This window comes from Sipha flava, unplaced genomic scaffold, assembly GCF_003268045.1.
Source record: "Sipha flava isolate LNK unplaced genomic scaffold, YSA_version1 115_pilon_pilon, whole genome shotgun sequence".
Taxonomy (NCBI): domain Eukaryota; kingdom Metazoa; phylum Arthropoda; class Insecta; order Hemiptera; family Aphididae; genus Sipha; species Sipha flava.
The window spans coordinates 223,208-248,097 of record NW_020271739.1 but is presented as its reverse complement, the minus strand read 5'-3'; the positions used below and the strand labels follow the sequence as shown (position 1 = coordinate 248,097).

The 24,890-nt window shown below is 26.0% G+C and overlaps 2 protein-coding genes and 1 long non-coding RNA gene across 3 annotated transcripts; 1 reads left to right on the top strand and 2 right to left on the bottom strand.

The window, feature by feature from the left end:
- Positions 1-517: 517 nt before the first annotated feature.
- LOC112691384 (biotin--protein ligase) lies at positions 518-8,017 on the bottom strand. Its single transcript, XM_025565628.1, has 18 exons — positions 7,755-8,017; positions 7,399-7,582; positions 7,182-7,330; positions 6,771-6,941; positions 6,533-6,692; positions 6,367-6,459; positions 6,195-6,306; positions 4,220-4,552; positions 3,898-4,152; positions 2,949-3,278; positions 2,712-2,871; positions 2,418-2,585; positions 2,178-2,360; positions 1,665-1,797; positions 1,400-1,563; positions 1,222-1,336; positions 946-1,159; positions 518-874 (listed from the first exon to the last, which is right to left on the bottom strand). Exons 2-18 carry the CDS (start codon positions 7,544-7,546, stop codon positions 703-705), a joined length of 3,060 nt encoding a protein of 1,019 aa, XP_025421413.1. The 5' UTR covers positions 7,547-7,582; positions 7,755-8,017; the 3' UTR covers positions 518-702.
- A 5,884-nt stretch (positions 8,018-13,901) lies between these two features.
- LOC112691313 (proteasome subunit alpha type-3) lies at positions 13,902-15,453 on the top strand. Its single transcript, XM_025565484.1, has 6 exons — positions 13,902-14,049; positions 14,207-14,289; positions 14,364-14,487; positions 14,542-14,790; positions 15,003-15,115; positions 15,181-15,453. Exons 1-6 carry the CDS (start codon positions 14,029-14,031, stop codon positions 15,350-15,352), a joined length of 762 nt encoding a protein of 253 aa, XP_025421269.1. The 5' UTR covers positions 13,902-14,028; the 3' UTR covers positions 15,353-15,453.
- Positions 15,454-21,577: 6,124 nt separating this feature from the next.
- Positions 21,578-23,651, bottom strand: LOC112691333. Its single transcript, XR_003149302.1, has 3 exons — positions 22,923-23,651; positions 21,870-21,970; positions 21,578-21,802 (listed from the first exon to the last, which is right to left on the bottom strand). It is a non-coding gene; the product is annotated as an uncharacterized LOC112691333 (long non-coding RNA).
- Positions 23,652-24,890: the final 1,239 nt, after the last annotated feature.

Genomic DNA, 24,890 nt, shown 5'->3' with positions numbered 1-24,890 from the left:
ACAATGTTACATTATATTTTAATTATAAGCATTTAAAAAGCATCATAACATTTAACAAGAATACTTTTTTTTTATTTACATAATTTACTGAATAATATGAAAATATAATTAAAAAAAAAAATTAATTTAAATTATATTTGGTAACAATATTTGGTTTTGAATTATGTATAAATATAATATTAAATTTAAATAAATCCCTAAACCAACCAAGTTAAATTTAAAATTTATTAATAATATGAAATAAGAATTAGTCTTATGTGATTGAAACATAAATTAAGTACATAGTAAATTACTGATCCAGTCTTAATCAAATTAAAATATTTTAGTTTAATATGTTTTTAAATCAATTGAAAGACATTTAACTTGCTATGAAATTAATTTCAGTTGATTTAAATAAAATATAAATTTAATAATCCAATAATTATTAATCTATTAATTGTTTTAAAAATAGTCATATTAAACTAGAAATTTAATTAAAATCATAGTGATTTTAAAATAAATTAATGACCAACAATCATGTAGAGTAAAAAAAAAATCCATTAAGTTCAAAAACTTATAACTTATCATGTCTAAAAAAGTTGAATATAATTAAAGGAATTATTATGAGTTTACTGGACCGAAAATATTTATTTAATTATTTTTCAGTCATCTTTTTATAAAAACAATTTGTTATTAATTATAGAAAAATGAAGACGATATTATCTATTTAGGTGAAATGAGACCAGATAGCATATCAAATGAGTTCCCATCTGGTCTGACATCAATGATTTCTCCATCTTCTGAACGAACTCTAAGGAACCCATGGTCATCAAGTCCTATCACTGTGGCTTTAAATGATGTTTTGTTTGGACGAAGGACATTGACTTCACTATTACTAATGGAAGTATATAATATATAATTTAAAAACTATAATATTTTAATTTAAAAAAAAAAAATCAGTTTTACCTATGCAACCAATATTTGTAGTAAAGATCAAATATAATGTCTACATTGCCATTTTGAACTTGATTTAACAGTCTTTCGAGTTCAGTAAATACAGCTCCAAAATATTGTTCAAAAGTTAATGTCTTGAGATGATTATGAGTATGAGTGTTGTGTTCAATGATTATATCATTTATACAAGTAGTTGGTAAACTATTATTTAAATTTACACCACAACCTATAATCAACAAAATTTGTGGTAAAATGTATTACAATTAATAATTTAATATGTATGGATACCAATTGAACAAATTGCAACATTTCCAACTGCAGAACTACTGATTACTAATCCACCTATTTTTGCATTTCCTCCAGCATATATATCATTTGGCCATTTCAGACCGAGATCAAGTTTCTATAAAAATTGGAATAATATTTTACCAATAAAATATCCATAAAAAATAACAGAAGTGCATACATCATAACCACCAGGTAATGAACATATAGCCGACACAACAGACAATGCAACCACATGTTGTAGCAATGCAAGTCTTTGGCCCAGTTTTGAATCAAAAGGAATGTGCAACTGTACAGAAAACATGGCACAACCATTTGGGCTTAACCATTTGTTACCTCCTCTCCCTATTTCAAAATAAGAAATAGTGCATGCATTAATTAAATCATATCATAGCATATTAAAAAAAAATTAACACATAAACGAAACTTTAGTAAAATAGTTTTACCTATTCCTGTTATTTGTTGTTTAGGAATGACTACGAGTCCATGCCAGAATATTGGATCATTCAAAAGCTTCATAGAAGATGACATAACTTCTCCAAATATTACTAAGCGTCCTAATTTTTCAGTGTGAAGATTCTATAAACATTGAATTTTGTATTTAAATAAATGTGAGAACTAAAGAAAAAATTGTTAATGATTGATACATTTTATTCAGGTAAGCGATAAAAAGAAAATATAATATAATACAATACAATATATAGGAATAGAAATAATTTGCAAAAACTGGAGAACTAGGTTAAACTGAATAGTAAAATAATTTGTACAAGTAAAATAAATTACAATTATAGTTTTATAATAAATGAAAATATTAATACTATTCTTATTCTATTAAATATTATAATTATTAAAATATAAATATAAATAAATTTTACAAATATTATATTATTATTCATTAATATCATACTCATTACATTAAATAAATAACTAGAAATTATACTGCTGAATAGTCAACTTACTTGAAAATATTCTTCTATGTTAAAGTTTATTGGAAATTCATTGTAAATTACAGGTAATGAGTATTCACTAGCACCAACACACATTTCATTTTTTGTGCAAAACTGAACTTTTAAGTCTTTCAATATCAATAAACTATTATGAGATACTTTTCCTCTTAAAGATGTTAAAAATTCAACTTTATCCTAAAATTGTTTAAGTAACTATTTAAACACGTTAAAAATAAATAAAACTAAACATACACTTTCAATTCCTAGTAAATAAGCAGGAGTATGTTTCGGTTCTTGTTCACATGATAAACAATCAAGCCCTAAATGGGTACTCAGTAAATCTTTAATTAACAGGTGTCTATCTTCCATAGTTGTATGGACTACTTCTCCATTCTGATGAGGATCAATTTCCAAGTGTACCTAATGTTGTCAAGCATAAAGTTAATATGTACTCCTTTTATTTTAAATGAAAAGATGTAAAAGTATCATTTTTTGATTAAAAAATGTATTATATTATTTTCATGTTATAATTAATGGTTCATTTACCTGGGAGAAAATGACTTTACCGCCAGATGGAGTAGTGGCTAAAATAATACTAGGTGTTTCCCATGTGTCTTCAGCAGCTAGAACTTCAATATTAATAGAATGATGCTTGTTGTTGGAATCAAAAATATCCACAACATCTGAACTCACTTCTTTTTTAATACTAATAATCAATTCAGATTTATTCATAACTATACAACTAATTTAGATCTTTTTTTAAATAATTTAAATAAATTTTACCCGTTTTCGGATGGGAAGTGATCATTATTGGGTGTGCTGGGCTGATAACACAGTACATGGTGCAGAAGGGACGTTCGCATTGACAATGGACGATATGTGAAGCTTACTATATCATCAGAACGTACTTCTGCTGTACTGAATGCAGTTGGAAGCAATGTACCCAGAAAATCAGAACATAAACATAACACTCGACCACCTTCAGTTAAAAGATAATCCTCAAGTAATGGATACAGTTCATCTGGTACAGTACCATAGACAACAACCATCGTAGCTTGAGATGCCCATGGTGAATAAAGCATTTTTTCTAAACTCAGCGTGTATATCGTATACCTTATAACAATTAATACAATAACTATAAACAATAATAATAATAATACTTAAACATAAATTTTATATAGTGCAAATAATATAAATTATTTTCAGTAAAATAAAAAAATATTTCAACAAAAGAATACGATTCTAATAATTAAAAAAAAAAAAAAATTGGTTTTCATTCATAATTAAACCTTATTTCTTATTAAAATATGAAGAAATCTATGTAAATAAATTTAAAACCAAGCTTAATTGGTTCAATTTAAATTTTAGTTTGATAAGTTATTCAGATTTCTGTAAATATATTTTAATTAGTTGCAATTTACAAATAAATTTACTTACAAATGTACAATATTAAAACAATCATAAGTTCAAAAACATTATGAAATTAAAAAAAAATTAGTAAGTACACCATGTCTTTAAATGATAAAAAAACCAATAAAATAGTGTCACAATTTATGATTATAAATAACCGCTATTTATAATTAGTATTAAGATACTGAAAATAATTTAATTTACTTGCATATTGCGAGTACTAATAATAAATATCAAACAATAAACAGTCCAAACATGTTTTAATAAAAAAATTTGATTTACATTAATTATGTTGAGTATTGTAGTATGATGATAATTTTACCTGTATCTATGCAAAACCGATTCTAATGAGTGTTCAATTTGCTGAGCACTAGATGCACTGTCACTAAATATAATAATATTTGGAGGTTTTCCAGTTTTTGATTCACCGCTATGATGCACTGGAGTATGACATCGAGGTTTGGAATCTATACCATTGCTAAAATCAGAAAATGAATGATGACTTCTCATCATGGGTGAATTTAAAGAGTTTTTATAAAGTCCAAACACATCAGGACTACTTTTAATGGGTTTTATTCTGAAAAAAAAAAAATATGATTCTTTAAAAGAAATAATTTTTTTAAACATAGTTTTATTTTTAATACCCATTTGATAATTTAACTTCATTTTCTTCAATTGGCGTAAGAACTATTTTTCGAAAACTAATTGATTCATTAGAACTAGTATTTGATGAACTTTCATCATCATAATTATTGTTAAATTTTCCATTAATACCATTGTCAAATTGAACATAATGTAATTGATTTACTTTAGAAGTGTCAAGAGCTTGAAAAGTGTTATTTTCAATTTTATTTTCTGTAAAATATTCTGGCTGAACTTTTCCAAGAGCACCATCAACTTCGTCAGATACATTTTCAATAATAACATATTCATCTAAATTTATTTCATTTACAGTATCTCTTGACAATACTGCTGAACTGAAAATATGAAGATAATTTATTTTAAATTAAAATGAACACACAAAACAATAGTAAAATAATGAAATATAGTCCAGTCAAATTAGAAAAAAGTTCGGAACTAATTCCATGAAAGCAGTATTTTGGTTTTTTTTTTAGTTTATACCTCACTGATGAACATACCAAAAGTCCTGACACCTACACCTTGTTCGTAGCTCTCCACCCCTCTTCAAAGGGTGGCGTGATTATTCTTTGGTTTAATTTTTTACATTCTTGAGCTGTGATAATCAAAACTGAATGAATACAATCGGGTGAGCTTGGTGGTAAGTTTAGAAATGGTAAAAAGCTTATTTTAATATTTAATAATGAATCTTCATCGCAGGAAGAAATTGAACGTGCTGGAGAAAAATATCTTTTAACATTATATAAAGCTCCAACCCACATTACGTCTTTGAATAAATTAAGACATGATGTTTTTCAAAAAACCGCAGCCTCTAACAAAAAACAAGTTCAACTAGCTAGACTTCCACCTACTATCGATGCGGCAAGAGAACATTTACATCGAGTTTATTTACAAATACAGTTGTGGCGTGGCAATAAATTAGATCCACAGAATTGGGGCTGGAAAGAATATAATGGTAAACTAAATCCAGTTTTCACGAAAAAGCCACCAGCACCGGATACTCTTTTGAATGTGATTAGTTGTGCCTACACAAAAACATGTGAACAAAATTGTAGCTGTCGAAAAGCAGGATTGCTATGTTCAGTTATATGCAAGCATTGTCAAGGAGGTTCATGTTTAAATCAGCAACCAACCGATCATAGATGATGAAGAAGAGGACAATTTAGAGGACTATATTGACGAAATAAATCTAATTGAAAATCAAAAAGAAGAAACCAATACACCGACAATAAAAAAAATTTGACCCACATAATTTAATTAATAAGGTACAGTATGATTTTAATAATTCAATACATAATATAATATAAATATGAAAATATTAAGTATATTAATAAATTTTGTTTCAGGACCTACAACCCCATTACACCATTTTTTAAATTTAATTTCATAACTTATAGTCTGAAAAAATAAAAATAAATGTATAATTTTTAATTTTTGTATTTATTTTAAAAATGATTGTAATTAATAGTTATTTCATAATTCAATTTTTCTTTAAATTTCACTTTTATAAATATGTATGTCAAATAAAATAATGTATTCTTATTGTAAATTTTATGGTCTTTAATTTTGGTCATAGGTATTTTTAATGTAAATTGAAAAGCTGACGAGTTATAAGCGAAAATAGTGAAAGGGGCTCGCCACCCTTTGAAGAGGGGTGGAGAGCTACGCACAGGGGGTAGGTGTCAGGACTTTTAGTATGTTCATCAGTGAGGTATAAACTAAAAAAAAAACTAAAATCCTGCTTTTGTGGAATTAGTTCCGAACTTTGTCGATTTTTGGTCTAATTTGACTAGGCTAATAAGTAACATACAAGAAATCAATAAAAAATATAATATATATCTTATTTTATATGTCATAGTAATTCATATCAACTACATTGTTAATAATTAGAGTGTTTGTTATACCATCAAATAAGTCATGTAAAATGGTATTGTCATAAATATTTTCTAATATATTTAAAAAAAAATAGATAAACTGTACCAAAAATTAATAGATTTTCCAGATTTTAATACATTAGTTGCGGCCTTAGATACAGCTTGAAGTGTATCACAATAATTTTTCCATTGAAAAGATGTTAAATTGCTTTTACTACCTAAATGATAAATACATAAAGTTTAATTACTGTATATTTAATTTTCTGAAAAATATTTACCAAAATTATCTTGTAAATTATAAACAAAGTCAATATTAGAAGCAATTGATTCGTGGTAATCAACATCACATGGCTGACCTTCCACTTTTACCGCTGGATTGAAAGAAAAAAAAACACAATTTAATACAATATTTATTTGTAATCAATATTATTATTTTCTTCGTACTTTGAATTCGTAGTAGTTCCATATGGTTACCTAAATACAATGGTTCTGCATTAGCCATAAAATTATTGGTGAGTTTTGTAAAATGATCTAGATCAGTTTCCAACAAAATTCCAAAATTCTCATCAGCATTCCATGCTTTAGGCACTCCAAAATCTTCAATCTAAAAAAGTAAAATGTGTTGATATGCACAAATTATTACTTATAAATAAATATATACATAAATTATAATTCAACTTACTAAACACTTTTTTATGTTATTATGGGAGTTGAACATTCTATAATTGGCTTCAATCAAAATATGAAGTTTTGATTCAAGATTTAAACTCAACAATTTATGGGTATTTAAGAGAGCAGGAAATGTAACTTGGTTACTTGGAATGAGAATCCAACTATCTACATTCAATATTTGCTGTTCAAATAAAAAATACAATAAAATTAAAACATAACATTTATTTTTAATAAATTATTGTTCAATTAGTTTTAAATCATATTGTAAAGGTACCAAAAAGTATAATCCTGACTATAAAATGTCTTAAATAATTAATCTTGTTTACATAAGAATTTTATAAACTAATAATAATTGTATATCATACATTTTAAAATAATTGTAAAAATCATACAAGAAATCTAAATAAATATATTACATTACCTCAGGTAAAATTGAACATGATCTTTTGTGGCCAACAAATGAAAGCATTTGATCTAGCTGAGCAGATCTAGCATTTTTACAACTGTCTGAGGTAATACCACGAGGTCTTAAAGATAGAAATATATCACTGTTTCTTTTAGAGTACAAATCTAAAATCATAATAATTAAATAATAATATTTTAAAAAGAAATAATAATATTTCAATACCGGTACTTACTTTCGTTTTCTAAGTCAACAAAATCCTTTTCTTTATACACAACTAGAGTCAAATTGTTGGACAAGATTTTTTTTAAATTTGACTTAATATTGGATAATCTATAGGACTGAAACCAAGTGGTAGCCATATAATACAGCGTTAACAGCATTGTCTCTTTAGAATACCATTAACAAACCATCTAAAACTATAGTTTAATAAATATTAATGTTTAGCAACTACTAACAACGAATGTTCCAAAGACGAAAAATCAACATTGTTTACATTACTGGAGATTGATGACTATTCAAATAATAATTAGATTACATAATGAAACTAAAAATATAAGAATCCTCGAAGGCCGTCTAGAAGACACTTACTTTCATTTGGACGACATTACGATTGCAAAAAATTTGGTATTGAACTCCAACAATTACATCTTACGTTTTTACCTATATGGTCATTACGCTATATAGATTAAACACGCAATGCCACAATGACATTCAACTGACTTTAAACTGACAAATGGCATAATCAGATTAATAAACTATATTCTATAATCGATCAATAGTGATAGTAGAATGACTGAGAAAGTAATTCTCCTCTATAAACCTTATAGTTTATATAATGCACAGAATTTTTTTAAAAGATTAAAATATGATTTTGCAATTAAGTATGTGATAATATAATCTTTGACAGGTATACGGTATTTAATGATGATCCACAGATCGCAGCACAGACGTTTTCATTTTTATATGCCAAATTTCATCATCAGGGAAATACAAATTTTTTTCGTAAGGTCAAATTAAGAAATAATAATTAGTCAAATTAATAATTATTATTTATTAGTCAAGAAAATTCAATGATGGATCTATAACACTTCAAAAAATTTTTATTTCAAAAAGGATTACCCAGATACACATCACTTAAGTATTTTTTCGTCATTACCAAAAATTAATTTTAATTCGAATTTAGTAAAACCGAAAATGCATTAATTATTTTTAATTCACGCATTGAATATTTTTTAGGTTTCCTTGACCAGAGCAAATCACATGAAGTTTCCAAATTTATAAGTTAATTAAAATTAACTATTGCTCAATTCATAAATAATTAATTTATAATAAATATATTTATTCATTGTTTGCATGTTTCACGAAATTATAAATTAGATAATTAAAAATCTATATAATATATTAATATATTTTCCATACTATAGATACTGACGCAACTTAACGCTTGGGGGCCCTAAAGTCAAATATAAAATGGGGCCCCCTAACCATAAATGTAAATGTTTTAAAAATCACCGATTCCTCCTTTCCCATAAGATAATCAAAACCATTGTATCGTTAAAAATTTCATAAAATCCAAAACAACCACTTGCATTATCAAGGGGCCCCAAAGTTTCACTTTGCCAACTTACCCGCTAGTTGCGCCATTGACTATAGACCAGGGACGGCCAAACGGTCGTTCGCGGACGATTTCAGAGTCGATCATGTTAGAATTTATTTTTAGGCCACGTGCACGAAAATTAATCGTGGTGATTATGAACAAATTGTCGATAAGTTTTATCTGTATAATTTTTATCTTTTATTCTGGTTTATAAAAAAATTTTCCAAGAAAGTCGATCTTCAAAGGTGAAGTATATATTGAATAGATCGTGGTCGAAAAATATTTGGCAGCCTCTGCTATACACTATGTTCGTTTCAACATTTCGAACTCGTACCTACCAACCTATAATGTTAAATAATGTTAAATAATGTTAAATAATATTTCTTGAACAATTTTTCCTAGAAGTATATTCATTTTTTGAGTATATTATTTTTTTTATAAATTAGCCCAAATAATATTGCAGATTGTAAATTATAGAATTAGAATAAAATATAATTATTATAGAATTTAGAATAAAATTTTTCATAGAATTTAGAAAAAAGTTTCTATAGATATAATTCTAGAATAAAGTTATTTATATAATGTTGGAACGAATGTTTGGATCAGTTAAATATGTAGTAAAATCAACAGAAGAAACTCTGGACTCCATAAGATCTGAAGACTAAGAATATGTATTATTATTGATATTATTATATTGCTTCTATACATAATTATATTAAAAAAATATATATATATATATTTTTTTTCTTTCGTATGGCATTATATATTTATTATATTATATATGTATAATATTTATCCTTTCAAAAAGACTCGGGTTCAGAAAAATATAATCTGGTAACCCTAGTTTTATATGGTATAGTTTTTCCTATTGTACTATTAGATATAAGATTTATCACATAGCTTTTTAGTTTTCCTATCATTTTTCTGCTATTAATGTTAATTTATTGTTTTTTTTCTTGTAGCAATCTTTTTTGGATAGTCTTGCTTTACATTTTGACCATTATTGTCTTCTTCATCAGAAGCACTGACTTTTGTTGTATCAGAATCATTGACAGCAAACACTCAAAACCGAAGTCCTCAAATTTAGAATCTATTAATAGTAATTAATAAATCATTATTGATAGTTTATTACGTACAAAAAAAAAATAGTTAACTATAATATTATTCTCTAATTTTTCGAACTTTCCAATTTATAGAACATCGTTGATATCCTTTTCGTTCATTGTTTGAAAGTGAATATATATCAATATAAAATGTTTTAGAATAAAATAAAAAACAAACTATACGTCTAGTAAATAAATTTGATTAAATTTATTTTTTAAATATAATATTTCGAATGCCTAATTAGTTATTATTTAAAATGTTAATTGTACATTAATATTATTCATACAATAAGATGTTCGTGTTATAACTATAGATATCTGTTATTAAACTACGATAATATTACCATCATCATGATTCATAGTAGGTATTTACTTTATACGAGTACCACATTATCAAATCTGAAATTAAAATTGGCATAGCCTAATGATTATTAGTTAGATCATTTTATCAGTAATAGAAGTAATATATTATAATATATTTCAATGCCAAAACTAATTATGTACTGTTTTTTTTTTTTTTTTAGTTATAAATCCATAGATTTGTTTATTGCAGCTCTTCATACTGCTCTGTCGTAACACAATTCTTTCAGGTCTTTGTAATTTCCTTTAATCGTATTCTGCATTATCTGTGTCATGTATTGTGCCATTAGTCTTCCTCTTGCAATCAGTGCTGTATTTAGACATTTTGCGCCCTGGCGCAAAAAAAAAAAATTGGCGCCCCTCAGAGGGGCTTACCCACGGAAAATATAGGAGATAGATCCTCATGAACCTTTTAGATATTCTAAAATTAATGTTACTTTTGTGTAGTAGGCATGCCACCGCATGCCGCACGCGATAACATAATACGCTGTACTATTATAAATAACTTATGTTTATTGACATTATCACAACAAATTTGGCAACTAATATTAGGAATATTAAAAATATACTGGATCGCTGATAGTTATATTGCTATAAATACATTAATAATATACCTATATTAATAAACTAGCTTAATTACCCGGTTTCTCACGGAACATTCTTGGTCGTGACAGGTTTTAATCGATTATTACTTTACACTATTTAAAGCCAAGTTTGGTATAACTATTGGTGGTTATAAAACAAATAAAACGAAAGTTCAAATGAATCAGAATAGTAATTTTGGTGATACGTTGAACTACCGTATTTTCTGGTTCCAATATTTTTTAAAATCCCTTCTTATTGCATGTATTGAATATTGGAGAGACCACCATATCAAATTTCAAGTTCATATAGTTTTGAGATGTAACGATGATCAATGAATGAGTAATACCTGACGTTGTCCGTTGAGAAAATTTTGAGTGTTCAACTCTTTTTGGGTGTTACCGTTGAACCTTTGCCTTTTTAAGTATAAATAACCCGAAACAACGGTTGAAATATTAATTTGTTATATATTATAATAAGTAGGTTAATAAGTAGAAGTAATTTATATTTAAATTCATATTTTTATTAAAAGTAGATATTTAAGATTCGATAAGAAATGTTCATGATTTAAATCATTCCTATTAATATGATGCTACTTTTATTTTATTTTATTTTATTTTTACTTATATTATTACATATTTTTACATATTTCACTAATTTGTAAATATTTTTAAACATATTTCATCATTCATACGTCTTCTTCGTACAAAAGTTTAAGAAATTATTTCAAATTTAGATTCAGTAACTTCTATCGCTATTAGAAAAACTCAAAATATTATGCAAAATGAAACATTAAAAACTAATTTAACTTTCATCTCAATAAATTTTAGTTTTGTTGCACATACGCATTAGAAATAAAAATATGTCCTTAAATGAAAGTATGCAAATTGTCGAATCAACGATTGCAAAATAAAAACTCGTAAGCGGACCAATAGGAGATTCTGTAAAAAAGAAAACTCATGTTGTTAAAGAAAAAAATTCTAAGCTATATTGATTTTCAATCAATCAATGACATAATGAGTGGCAGACACCCATCTAAAAATTTGGAATTATCGCCTTCTGATATTATGCGCTTCAAATATGCTTTAATCAACCCATGTAGGTTGATGTGGAACGATCATTTAGCCATTTTAAAAATATTTTCAGATCTAATAAGTGAGATATTGTAATAATTCAATGCAACAAATCATTTTGACAATTTAATAATTATAATTTTTTTTTTTTTTAATTAATTTTTTTTCCTACATATTTGAATGTTTTTAGCACATATTTTATAAATTTTACTTACATACATATGTACATATTTCTGTATTTTTATTACATATAAATCTGTTCCCTAATCATTAGTAAATATTAAATATAGCCATGTCTATCACGCCTTGCTGTACCGTTTATTATATTTAAGCATATACTAATATCCTTACAACAATGTTCAATTTATTTTGGATTATTTTTTTATTTATTCATTTTATTGAGAAAACTCTGATAATTCAAGGTTTTAAATAAATGCTATTTATTAAAGTTTACTTGGATTACACTATTTTTTTGCTTTTCCTTTTGTGGTGCGTACACAAATAAATCAAGTTTTCTGACGCGTGAGCAGGCCACACACAGTTATCCATGTGAGAAGCATGAATTTTCAAAATTCAGTCCACACACTTGTTTTAATTGTCTTTATAATTTTTTAAAGATCATTGCAAAAGTGAGTCGCTTCCAATGGCTTATCTGTTAGAGTCATTGGGATGCGTGGTAATAGTACATGTTCACCTTTAAATTTTCCGTTTTAAATTATAGCTTTGATTATGTTGTTATACAGTTTAATAATTTACATAACTCTTAATCGGTGATTATTAAAATCAACATATTAAACAAATCAAATATTTCCTAGGTAACCAAAAATTGAAAAACGTACGCATCCAGTCCAAAATTGTTTCGACCCTTAAATACGCGATTTTTGAAAAATCCTTTCTTATTACTTGGTGAAAGACTTCCAAATTTTAGGTGGGTACGTTGAATAGATTTTGAGATTCAGCGATCAGTGAATCAGTGATATTTGGATTTTATATTTCTACTATATATATAATATAATCATTGATATATTTAATCAATGATATAACATTAGTATTGATGTAGGCTGAGATTATTTCTATCGATAAAATTTTCGGAACAATTATTCTTATCTACACGACGACGACGGACAAAAAGGATAGGTTGCAGGTAGCTGAAAACCGCGGGCCGCCGCGGCGTGCTGCACAATACGTACTGGCGATGAATAATTATAATTACTAACTACTCCACTAAAACACAAAATTTTTGAAAATCCTTTCTTGTTGCTCGGTAAAAATATGAAAAAGAATCTCTATTCCAAATTTCAAGTCCGTACGTTGCGTATTTTTTGAGATACAGCGATCAGTGAGTGAATGATATTTGAATTTTATATGTATAGATTAATATATATACATAAAATAATTTATGATATTGTTATTAAAATCAAAAAAATTACAATTTTAAAATAATTTTAAAAGATCAATAATTCACAAGTGAGCAAATTTCCAACCACAACATTTTGATGCCCCTAAAAAACTGGCACCCGGGGCAGTTGTAGCCAGTGCTCCCCTTCCCCTTGCAATGATCCTCTAATATTTTCAATTATTTTCTTCAATAAATTTTTATGCCTATTTATGTGCTACTATCTAGCGAATATTTTTATTTTAAGCGTTAAGCAATTATAGTTTTAAAAAAACCCGCAAGGGGTCTAGATAACTAGATTCGTTTCGGCATTATTAACATGTCGCTAACAAAAAATATTAAAAATAAACCACCTCAGTCCAATTTTTCATATAGAAAATAAAAATGACGAAAACAATTTAACATTTACATTAACTGATGATTCAAACTATGGTTTTACTGTGCAAAAAGTGAACGACATTTTTCAAGCTTTTCAAAACAGACTTTAACAGCTGACGGTTGACGATTTTTTGTTGGCGGCAGGTAGATATGTTATTTTCTTTGGTAATGGTTACACTCATTCTTTTAGGTTAGGTTTTTATAATCATATTTATTTGCTTTATCAGTGTTACTTTGCAGATTTGTGTTTATGATTTACATTTTTCCGTAACGCTTAATTTTTTATTTTATAACTTTTTTTTAATCACACCGAACCATATTTTACATTATTTAATCAAATTTTATTAGCCCTAGCAGCAATAAGTTATTCAAAATGAGTTCTATTGGAACAGGCGTAAGTATTTGTTATTATTTTTCAGTTATCTTAAATTTTCTTTATTTTTCATTATTTACAAATCATGATAATTTTTCGAACATTTTACTGTATAATAATGTTTTTCAATTTTTCTATTTTGTAACGAATAATTTACATAAGATATTTCCTTATATAGTACGATCTATCAGCATCTCAGTTTTCTCCCGATGGTCGAGTATTTCAAGTGGAATATGCTTTTAAAGCAGTTGAAAACAGTGGGTATGTATATACACTAATATTGGTGTGTGATTTATATATTATTTTGTATTGAACTGACATTTTGTTGATTTTAGGACTGCTATAGCTCTACGTGGTTCTGATGGAGTTGTTTTTGCGGTAGAAAAATTAGTTACTTCTAAACTTCATGAAGACGGCACAGGAAAGAGACTGTTCAGTATTGAAAATCATATCGGAATGGTATTTATTTTATTATATTTTAAAGACTAGTCATTAAACATATTGTAAATTTAGGCTGTTGGAGGATTAATGGCTGATGCCAGTGCCATATTAGATATTGCACGTGGAGAGGCAAGATCATTTCGTCAATCGTACAATGTGCCCATTTCATTGAAATATTTAAACGAAAGATTATCCATGTATATACATGCTCATACATTATACAGTGCTATTAGACCATTTGGATGTGCAATTATTATTGGTTCTTATGATTCCACTGATGGTCCTCAAATGTATATGATTGATCCAGCTGGTGTATCGTTTGTATGTTTATGTTTTTAAGTTACACATAACATGCAATAATAAGGTGTCATAATTATTATATTCGAGTTATAAAAATTAAAATTAAAATTAATTAATTAGTTTAATATTACATTTAATATTGTTTAAATTTACACCTTTTAATTGATTTGTTTTGTATCTAGCTTAATTACAGATGTTTTTTTTAATAATACTCTGTTTTTTTTTAATTTTAGGGTTACTTTGGATGTGCTATTGGTAAAGCTAAACAGACTGCCAAAACTGAAATAGAAAAATTGAGTTTAAAAACAATGACTTGCAAAGAATTGATTAAAGAAGCTGCTAAGATGTATAAAGAAACTTTTATAACTTGTTTTGGGATAAAATTATTTGACTATTACTTTTCTTTTTTAGTATTTATATGGTTCATGATGAATTAAAAGATAAACAATTTGAATTAGAACTCAGTTGGGTTGGTAAACATACTGATGGAAAATATGAAGAAGTTTCAAAAGAAGTATATGAAGATGCTTTAAAATATGCTAAGGCATCTCTGGATGATGATTCTGGTTCAGATGGAGAGTAACCTTACTATTATTAGTCTAAGAAAAACTGATAATTTGTCAAATTACTGGTATATAAGTTTAAAAAATACAATAAATATTTTTTTCTTTATTTAAAAAATAATTACATTTTTTAATTTTCTTATCATTCATTAATTATTTATCTTTTACTTTTCCTAGATACTAAAATAATAAACTACACATATAATACACATGAAATATTTGAAAGCAATATTATTTTATGTTGTAGAGTGCAATTTATTTGCAATTTATATAATGTATAATTATGGTCTTTTAATTTGATGTAACATTTATAATTCTGTATGTATTTGCCATACACAATTGACTTTTATCCCTAATTTCTAGGTTTAGTATCTGTTAAGCAAAATTCTTGATATGTGTTTTGTCATTTCATGGGTATTGATCATTTTTATAATTAAGGGGAATTATGAGCACCATTTAACTTTAAAATTATATTTGTACGTTATAAATTAATTTTATTTATTATTTTCATGTGGTTTCTTATTAATTTTAATTTAATCTAGCATTATATTAACTGTGAGGTAATTTCCACATTTTTAAGTATAAAAGTAATTAAAAAAAAAAAAAAAAAAAAAAATGAAAAAAATGTCTGATTTAATTTTTTATTATATGTAGTTTGAATTACTAAAAATAATTTAATATTTCACCAACTTACCAACTCTATTTAAAATTTAAGTTACTAAAATCTTTAAGAGCTTTTAGTTATATATATTCTATTTCATTGTATATATAAAATATCTGAGTAATGCTGTATTATTACTATATGCCTAATATATTTATTATAAATGTTTTTTATCAACTTATCAAACATCTGATTATATCCTATAATATATAAAACTCAATTAATAAATATTCATATATAAATAAATAGTTTATACATGGAAATAATTAAATAAATGCTTAGCCTGAAGTATTATTATATTTTTTATGACTATTTTTAAAAATTTCTCATAGTTACATACAAAGTAGACAATACAGATGTAATTTTATTAACTTTGTATATACCTGATAATGCATTTTTAATTCAAAACTAGTCATAGATTACAAATATAATAATATTCCAGGTAAAACAATTTATTTATTTATATATATAAAACCATATAGATGTAAAGTACAGGAGAGAAACGTGGGACGTTTCATGTGATAAAAAAATTTCAATGAGGCTGAAAGGTAAATTGTACTAGAGTGTAGTGAGACCAACTATGCTATATGATACTGAGTATTGGGCGGTTGGTAGGAGAAGAGAACAGAGTATGAGTGTTGTGAAAATGAGAATGCTTGATGAATGAATGAAGTGGTCAAAGAAGACAATAAGGAACGAATATTTATTTGGATTTAATGGGTTTGACAACAAGTGCAGTATTAATTAAAATAGTGAGGTTCATATATGTGAGAGGTTGTTTTGATGTTTCTTCAATAGTGGACATGATGAGATAAAATAGATTGAAGAGGTTCGGGCAAGTGATGAGGTGAGAGAAAACAAAAGCCATAAGAGTGGTTATGAAAATTAATGTTGAATATTGAAGGAAAAAGAGAGAGAGCAAGACCAAAAAATAAATGATTAGTTAAGATTGAAAATAATATGAAGACTATTGGTTTGCGTAGAGGTTGTAGAAAATCGAGAAAATGGATGTGTAGGACAAAAGGAGCCGATCCCAAATAGTTTGGAGATAAGATGAGAAGAAGAATAAAATGTATTTACTTATATATCTTTGTATGTATATTTTTTCTGTATGTGTGTATGACTAAATCTTAAATTGCTGAACTAATTTTTATGAAATTGTGATTAAGTTGATTCAAATTGGTTTAAATTCACAATTTGATCTGAAAATGTTTTTCACACACAAAACAGTTAACTGTTAAACATGTTTTTTTTTTAAACTATTTTTGATTTATGTTATATTTATAATTATATATTGTACTTTTAAATAATAAAACCAATTAAAAACTAATCTGAGTGAAGTTGGGTAAATCAGCTAGTTCTTGTATATATAAACTATTTATTTAGTTATTAATTTACAAATATTAAGAATTTATTAATTTTTGTTTATTTAATTACACTACTTTATTAAATATTATAAATATTCAATGTAAGTATGACTGTAATATTGGGAATTTATTTAAGTAAAAAAATTTTTTATAATTTATAATTTCAAGTGCAGAAAATGGAGTTACTTAAAATATATAACTAAATAAAATTAGTTTTATTGATACATTTTTCCAATATAAATAATTACAAATACATTATAACTAGAGGCCGAAATAATATTCTTTTAAAAAGTTGAAAATATTATTTCAATATTTTTTAAAAATCATAATATAATATAATATAATATACAAAAAATATTATATATATGCTTTTATTATTATTATATATATGTTTTTATATGTTGAAATATAAGTTTTAATATTAAAAAACTGATATAAATAGGTATATATTAAATAATAATCCAGCTTAAAAAAAAATTTACTTAGGTAAAATTTTATTAATTTAATTAAATACTATAAATGACACATTTTTAATCCAAAAATTTAAAAACAGTTGACAACATTATTTTTTTCCATATGCTCTGGTATCATATTTGTACTATGGTCCGTTAAAATTATTTTATATGTACACAAAAAACATACTTTGTCAATTTAAGGCACAGGAGCATGCTGAAAATCTCTTTTCATAGCCGTTGGGAGAATATCTGTAATTTATACTTCATTATTTCCTTTCAAAACTCTTACCGTGTTTTTCAATATTCAATATCATTATTATTGAACATATAATTTATCATATGTATGTTACTGCAACATAAAATATAGAAAATATATAGAATTAATCGATATATTTCTAATATTCTTTATTATATGAAGTATTTTCTTATCTTGAAGTATTCTGAAATATGAAAAAACCTTTAACGATTAATTTGTAAAGATTTTGAACCTAGTCTTACTACATCAAATTTAAATTAATATGCAAAATAATTTAATTTCGGCCTCTAATAATTATTCTATAATATAAAAATGAATCGCAAAATGTGTTGGTAAGCGCATAACTCAACAACGCCTGGACCAATTTGGCCAAATCTTTTTTTCAAATGTTCGTTGAAGTTCAAGGATGGTTTTTACGGCGAGAAAAATTAGAATTATTGCTGGAAAAACCCTAAAAATAGCCCTTTTTGACCCGGTCGATAACTGCACAATTGAAAATGAATTATTAAATAAAACTATTAAAAAACTATTAAAAAACTATTAAAATACTTTAAAAAAAACTATTTAAAAACTATTAATTTTAATTTTGGTAGTAAATGACGGTTATTGCATAAATATTAAACAAAAAAAGATCCCGCAACAGGTGTCAAAACAAATAAGAATGTTAGTTCGAAAAATTATTATGCATATCGGTTGATGATTAAACGAGATCAAGACAAAATTATTCTACGATATCATGAGCTTCGTCAACAATTCATGGTTGAAATGTATGTAAAGACAGAGAGCGAACGATTTTGATACTTGCGATTTAATCAAAAAAAGCTGCGTGCAGAAGATTCTCAAAACAATTGTTAGATATTGGAGATGGGAAAGTTACTACAGATAAAACGGAATGTATAAAATTACCGACCGATTTCTGCACAATCATTTATTCGCAAGATGCTCTCATTGACTAGATATTTTCCAATGTACACAGACAATACATAAATCATGAGTGGCTGGCAGAAAGGGCAATTTTAGTAGTAAAAAATGTGGACGTCAACGAATTGAATCTCAAGATAAACATTTATTACCAGGAGACATGGTGTCATACAAATCTATAGATATAGTTTGCTATGCTACTGAAGCTGTAAATTATCTAACAGTTTTTAAACTCATTGGATTTACCAGGCATGCCACCGCATAATTTACAATTGAAGGTTTGTTCTTCGGTTATTTTGCTTCATAATTTGACCTACCACGGTTGTACAACGACACGCGATAAGTTGTTAAAAAATTAATGAAAAATGTTATCGAAGCCATAATTTTAAATGGCAAATTCCGAGGTGAAAATATATTATTACTATTATACCCACAGATGTGCCAATACAATTTAAACGCTTTAAATTTCCAATAAGATTGGCATTTGCAATGACTATCAATAAGTTTCAAAGCCAAACAATGTCTGTAGCTTAGATTTGAGCACATCATATTTTTCACACGGATAATTATACGTGGTGTGCTCTCGAGCCATCCAGTTTGTGTTTGCGAAAGATGGGATTACAAAAAATATTGTACACTCTGTTGCATTAAGGGATAGATATTGTTTTTTTACTTATATTGTCATAATTAGCGATATATATTATTTTAATGGATCAATTTTAATAAATTATTAAAAAAATAAATGTTTGATGTTTTTTCATTTTTATATTTCGTTACCATTCATAGCACGCCATATATCTTCCTTACATCCTTATCCTTACCCACATTCTTACATGCCTATATTTAATTAGTTATTTTTTTCTAGCAAAATATTCTCTAGAAATAATTTATATGACAAAACAACGTTTGTCGGGTCAGCTAGTTACTAATATAAAAATACCCGAGTTTATAAAAGGTCAATATTGAAAAAATAAATTATTTAAGGATTACAATTTGAAAAACTAATAAATGTATAAATACTATAAGACATTTATGTTTTTGTAACAGAAATATTAGGTATTTATGTATTTATTTTATAGTAAAGTAAATTAATTAGTATCTATTTTATAATTTTCGATACATTTTAGTTATTAGAGTTTTGAACTAAGGTATTTAAAAATATAAATAGTGACTACCCAAATACTTACCTAATATTAAAGAAAATGTGGAATTTTTTTGTGACAGGGAAGTACTGAAAACAAATCTAAATCACTTAATTTTGTTATACTGTCAAATTAATTAATTATTAAAAAAAAAAAAAAGATTTGGTTACACAAACACCATTGTTGACCCCACATTAAGTATGCACTGATTATTAAATGTTTATGTAATACTATGGTTTATTTTAAACAGTATTGTCAATAATTTTGATAGAATTGTTTTATGATACAACTGTTAACGGACAATTTAATATGAAATTATAATTCTCTTATTTTTTTTAATTTTGCTATACTAAAATTATTGAAATAAAATTTCTTTTATTAATTTTTTATGCATACAATAATGCTTGTATTAAACATTATAAAATTTTGTTATTTAAAGATTTCTTAGTTTTTTTTTTTTGTAAACAAGTAAATTTTAAAAAAATTATAAAATTTTTATCTTAATACCTATTAGACGGCGCTTTGTGTAGGCAATTAAGATACATGTCAAAATATGTGTTACAATGGCTTCCAAACTGTGAGGCGCAAGGCAAATATTTATATTGTATATTAGACCATCATATATTTATTTTTAGATTGACATTTATTTGCTTTCATTAAAATAATAAAAAAATATTATTTTAACTATTCATGAGAGACGTGATTACATTTTTTTTTTGTTTTGGAGATGCGTGATCCATAAAAGTTTGGGAACAGCTCGTATATTTTATGAATTATACATAGTTTTCGATAAATTATAATTAATAAGAATTTCCAATAATAATATGAATGTTAATAATAATTATTAATATAAAATAATTATTATATGCATTAATTATTTGTTAAATAATATTATTAGATTACAATAACATTAATAAAAATTTTTCACACCGTTAAAAGAATTTTAGAATCCTATGAAATCTATGATCAAGTGTTAGCACTACCAGGATACCTGTTTTGGCCATCTTTAACCAGCAATTCCGATTGTTTTCACCAGTAATTCTAGTTACGAGTTAATATCCAATTAATCTTTCTTAGGATATCATAGAGTAATTTATTGTAGGCTGGTGCTGTTGCATATTTTAATACTTCTTTAATAACGAATAGGCACAATTTTGATACTTTTATCCTTAAAAATCCAATTAATTATTTTTTAAATACACATTTTTGATTTTAAATATAGTATATAAATATTATAATCAATTTTTTTTTTGTAACTTAACTATTATAAATATTATCATTATTCGCTGATATTTAGAACACGAGTACATTTATATAATTGTCTGTATTTTTACATATAGATTTTATATAGTTAGAAATGTTGAGCTTAAAAAAGTCTTAAGAAAGACAAAATACAAATAATTTGAATAAATCTTTATTATTATAACATATTTTACAAGTCTATACAATTGTACGTATATAATAATTTATTGATATATTTTATTAATTTAATAATTCAATATCCAGTCTTCTTTTGAAATATCTCCTCAAATTTTCAATGGTTAATTAAATCAGTCGTTTTCGATTTTAACCATTGTGAGAAATTTATTTATTTGATTTTTTTGTGGTCAATGAAAGTTTTACTCATCATCTACGTAATTAGATAAATTATTATGCAATTTATTCTTACTGTAAACAATTGTACTTGTCATTGGTATCATAATTGAAAAAGTAAATTACACAAATATTATCTTACTCTGGTTCCTTTCTGGTTATATTTCTTTTTTATCACACCAAACAAATTTATTCTGCCATAATGTTTTAAAATTATTTTCGGTAGCCTCCTTGAAATGTCTTCTGAAACAATTTGTTTCAACTCTAAGAGAAAATGTACAAGTAACTTGGCCAATAATTAAGTATACTTTTAATTAGTATACATTTACATGAAGTTTAATTATTTGTCAACTCATTTATTCAAATATAAACAATTATCACTATTTTAGTATATCCATACTTTTAAAATAATATATAAAAGAAGTTTGTAATTGCTATGAGAATTATTACGTATCTAAAAAGTGTATAAAAATGTTTATTGTAACTATCTGATTGAGTAAATATGAAAAAAAAAATCATCTCTTTTGAACCGATATTTAACGAAAAAAAATCAAAAAAAAATCACCTGTATAAATATAGTTTATACTATGTAGTCAAGTGTCTACACGGGGTACTTGCACGTTATAACAGCACTCGTGCATTTTTTCTCCTATCTGTTTTCTACTGAACACGAACAGAATTATTTTTAATATGCTTAGTATTATACGTTAAGGTATTCTAATATATTATAGTATCATACAATTTATCTGAATACTTAGTTGTATTTTAGATGGATTTTGTGTTTACGCATTTGAATACAACATTATTTCATTGACATTCTAAGTATTTCAAAAAATTATGAATAACATTATGGGTTTATGAATGCGTTTAGATCGAGTTAAACTATTTTAATTTTATGCTAATATAGTTAATGTATAATTTATGCTAATATAGAAAAATCAGTTTTGAGACTTGGAATATAATCGAATTATTTAATTGATTAAACTCGATAAACTCGATAGACTTGACTAACAATTTTTGACCGATCATCAAAGATTTTGAAATATCAGTAAATAATAATTATTAATATATTTATTGACAATATTATTTAACTATGAATGGATGAGTACATTTTTTAATCAATCGTTTTTGATGATACGGAAAGTTATTTTGCGTTTAAAATTAATATTTAATTGTTAAATTTAGAAATGCTTACCGGATTTTCGTGGAAACCATTGCGCCTTATTGGTGACAGATTTGACAGTATAGAGCACGGCATGTAATGTAACATAGACTCGAGAAGTAAATTGCTTTCAACAGTTGGTGGATGCGTGGAATCTAACAATACCCTACAATTACGTACCGAAAAACACTAAATAAGAGTGTCAGAATGGTGTGTATTGATGTCTTGTGTTGTTAGCAGTAGCAGAAGCACATTACAGGTATAGTAGTTAAATAAAAAAAAGCTAAAAATGTGTCGTAACACCTCCTGCACATCGAGCAAGGAGACATATGAAAATAGCGGTTCGTTCGTTGTTCATGAAAAATGTTTAACCTGCTATATATTAATTAATTCGCATAAACGGCAATAGTTTTACGGACAATATATTGTAGTTAAATTTCTTTATTTGATTTATTTGGTAATTTTTTAATCAAATGATTCCTGATGTTTCGATCGCGTCGAAAATGACGTAGCTGCAGAAACAAGAATGAACCCCATGAGTTCAGCGAATCAAACGCACAGTTCAATGGATGAACAGCGTATAGACCGCCGCTAATATGTAGAACAAGCACAAGAGGCAAACAGTGAGATAGACGTATTCAAACATTTTGATTGTATTTATGCATTTAAAACGAAAACGTTGAAACGAAATGTTACATTATAACGCATGCAAGTGCTCTACACACTCGTTGCATCAGTGGCTAAGTACTAACTAACTACTTAAATTACATTATGATGTGTACTAAATGTGTACAAAACACCTGTATAGAAACTGTAACAGTTTGTTGCTTCCGTAAAAACTATGGGTGGGGAGACATTATATACTATAAGTGCAATGAGGGAAAAATCAAACGCGTATTATAACGAATTTTCCTCATTAATTTGTGGTACTATTCGTATACTATATTCATATATGAATACTTGTATTTTTTACATATATGTAATTGTGTATATTATTTATTATATTATAGAAAAATTACCATCATTTATAAAGCAAAATTGATTAAAGAAATCGACGTAATGTTTTCAAATTATTTTACTGTTAATCATAATACCATACATAAGATTAAACATAATTATTTAAATCACTGCTTGTCACCGGACAAGGAGGACTTTTCTACTTTTATTTCATGGTATTCTTTGCGATTTAAATTTTCAATTTAAACAGGAAAAAAGTAGAAAAATACTTTGGGTTCATTTTCTGAACTTGAAACGAACCGGAAAAATAGTACAATTAAACGTTTTATCAGCAACTATGATACGAAATAATGAAAATATATTTGCAAATTTCATACATGTAGTATAAACACATTTGTTTACATTTCAGAAATACTAAAAAATGCAACTCAAAAGAATGTGATACTTATCATAGAAAAAGTATGCTGCAGATGATTTAACTAATCGAAATACAGCTTATTAATCACGTGTTTAGAGAATGTACCTATTCTTATGCTATAATAAGTGTTAAAATAAGCTGTATAACAGCGGTTCCCAAACTTTTTTAGTTCACGCCACCCTAAAAATTAAAAAAAATAATTGCACCTCCCATAAAAAATTAAATTACAAATTTATAGTATTTAAATATACAAACATTTTTATTTTAATGACAATATAAGTTAACAGGAAATATTAAATTTCAATTTAAAGTATTACAAAATATTTTTATTTTTATGAAAAAAAAAAAAAAACAAAGAGTATTAATATTTAAACTTAATGCAAACAATGTGCTTGTTTTCCGTTTAATAATTCTTCAAAATTAAGTAGCAATACTGTGATAGCCACACGCATTTCTTTTTCAATATCAAATTTTGATCGATATTTTGATTTTAATACAGCAACTGCAATAAGCCTGCTTCGCATAAATACGATGTCGCAAATGGTAGTAGTACACAGAAAGCTTTGTTGGATATTTCAGGATATTCATCTTTAATGCTATTACAAAATCTTAAAAGTGAAAATGAA

What these genes read in the sequence shown, in the direction of transcription:
- LOC112691313 (XM_025565484.1), top strand. Translation starts at nt 14,029, where the DNA reads ATGAGTTCTATTGGAACAGGC. An exon ending in ATCCAGCTGGTGTATCGTTT is followed by an intron (nt 14,791 to 15,002) that starts GTATGTTTATGT and finishes TTTTAATTTTAG; the next exon opens with GGTTACTTTGGATGTGCTAT. An exon ending in ATTAAAGAAGCTGCTAAGAT is followed by an intron (nt 15,116 to 15,180) that starts GTATAAAGAAAC and finishes TTTCTTTTTTAG; the next exon opens with TATTTATATGGTTCATGATG.
- LOC112691384 (XM_025565628.1), bottom strand. Translation starts at nt 7,546, where the DNA reads ATGCTGTTAACGCTGTATTATATGGCTACCACTTGGTTTCAGTCCTAT. An exon ending in TGTTGACTTAGAAAACGAAA is followed by an intron (nt 7,331 to 7,398) that starts GTAAGTACCGGT and finishes TTATGATTTTAG; the next exon opens with ATTTGTACTCTAAAAGAAAC. An exon ending in TCGGTTTTGCATAGATACAG is followed by an intron (nt 3,279 to 3,897) that starts GTAAAATTATCA and finishes AATTGTTATAAG; the next exon opens with GTATACGATATACACGCTGA.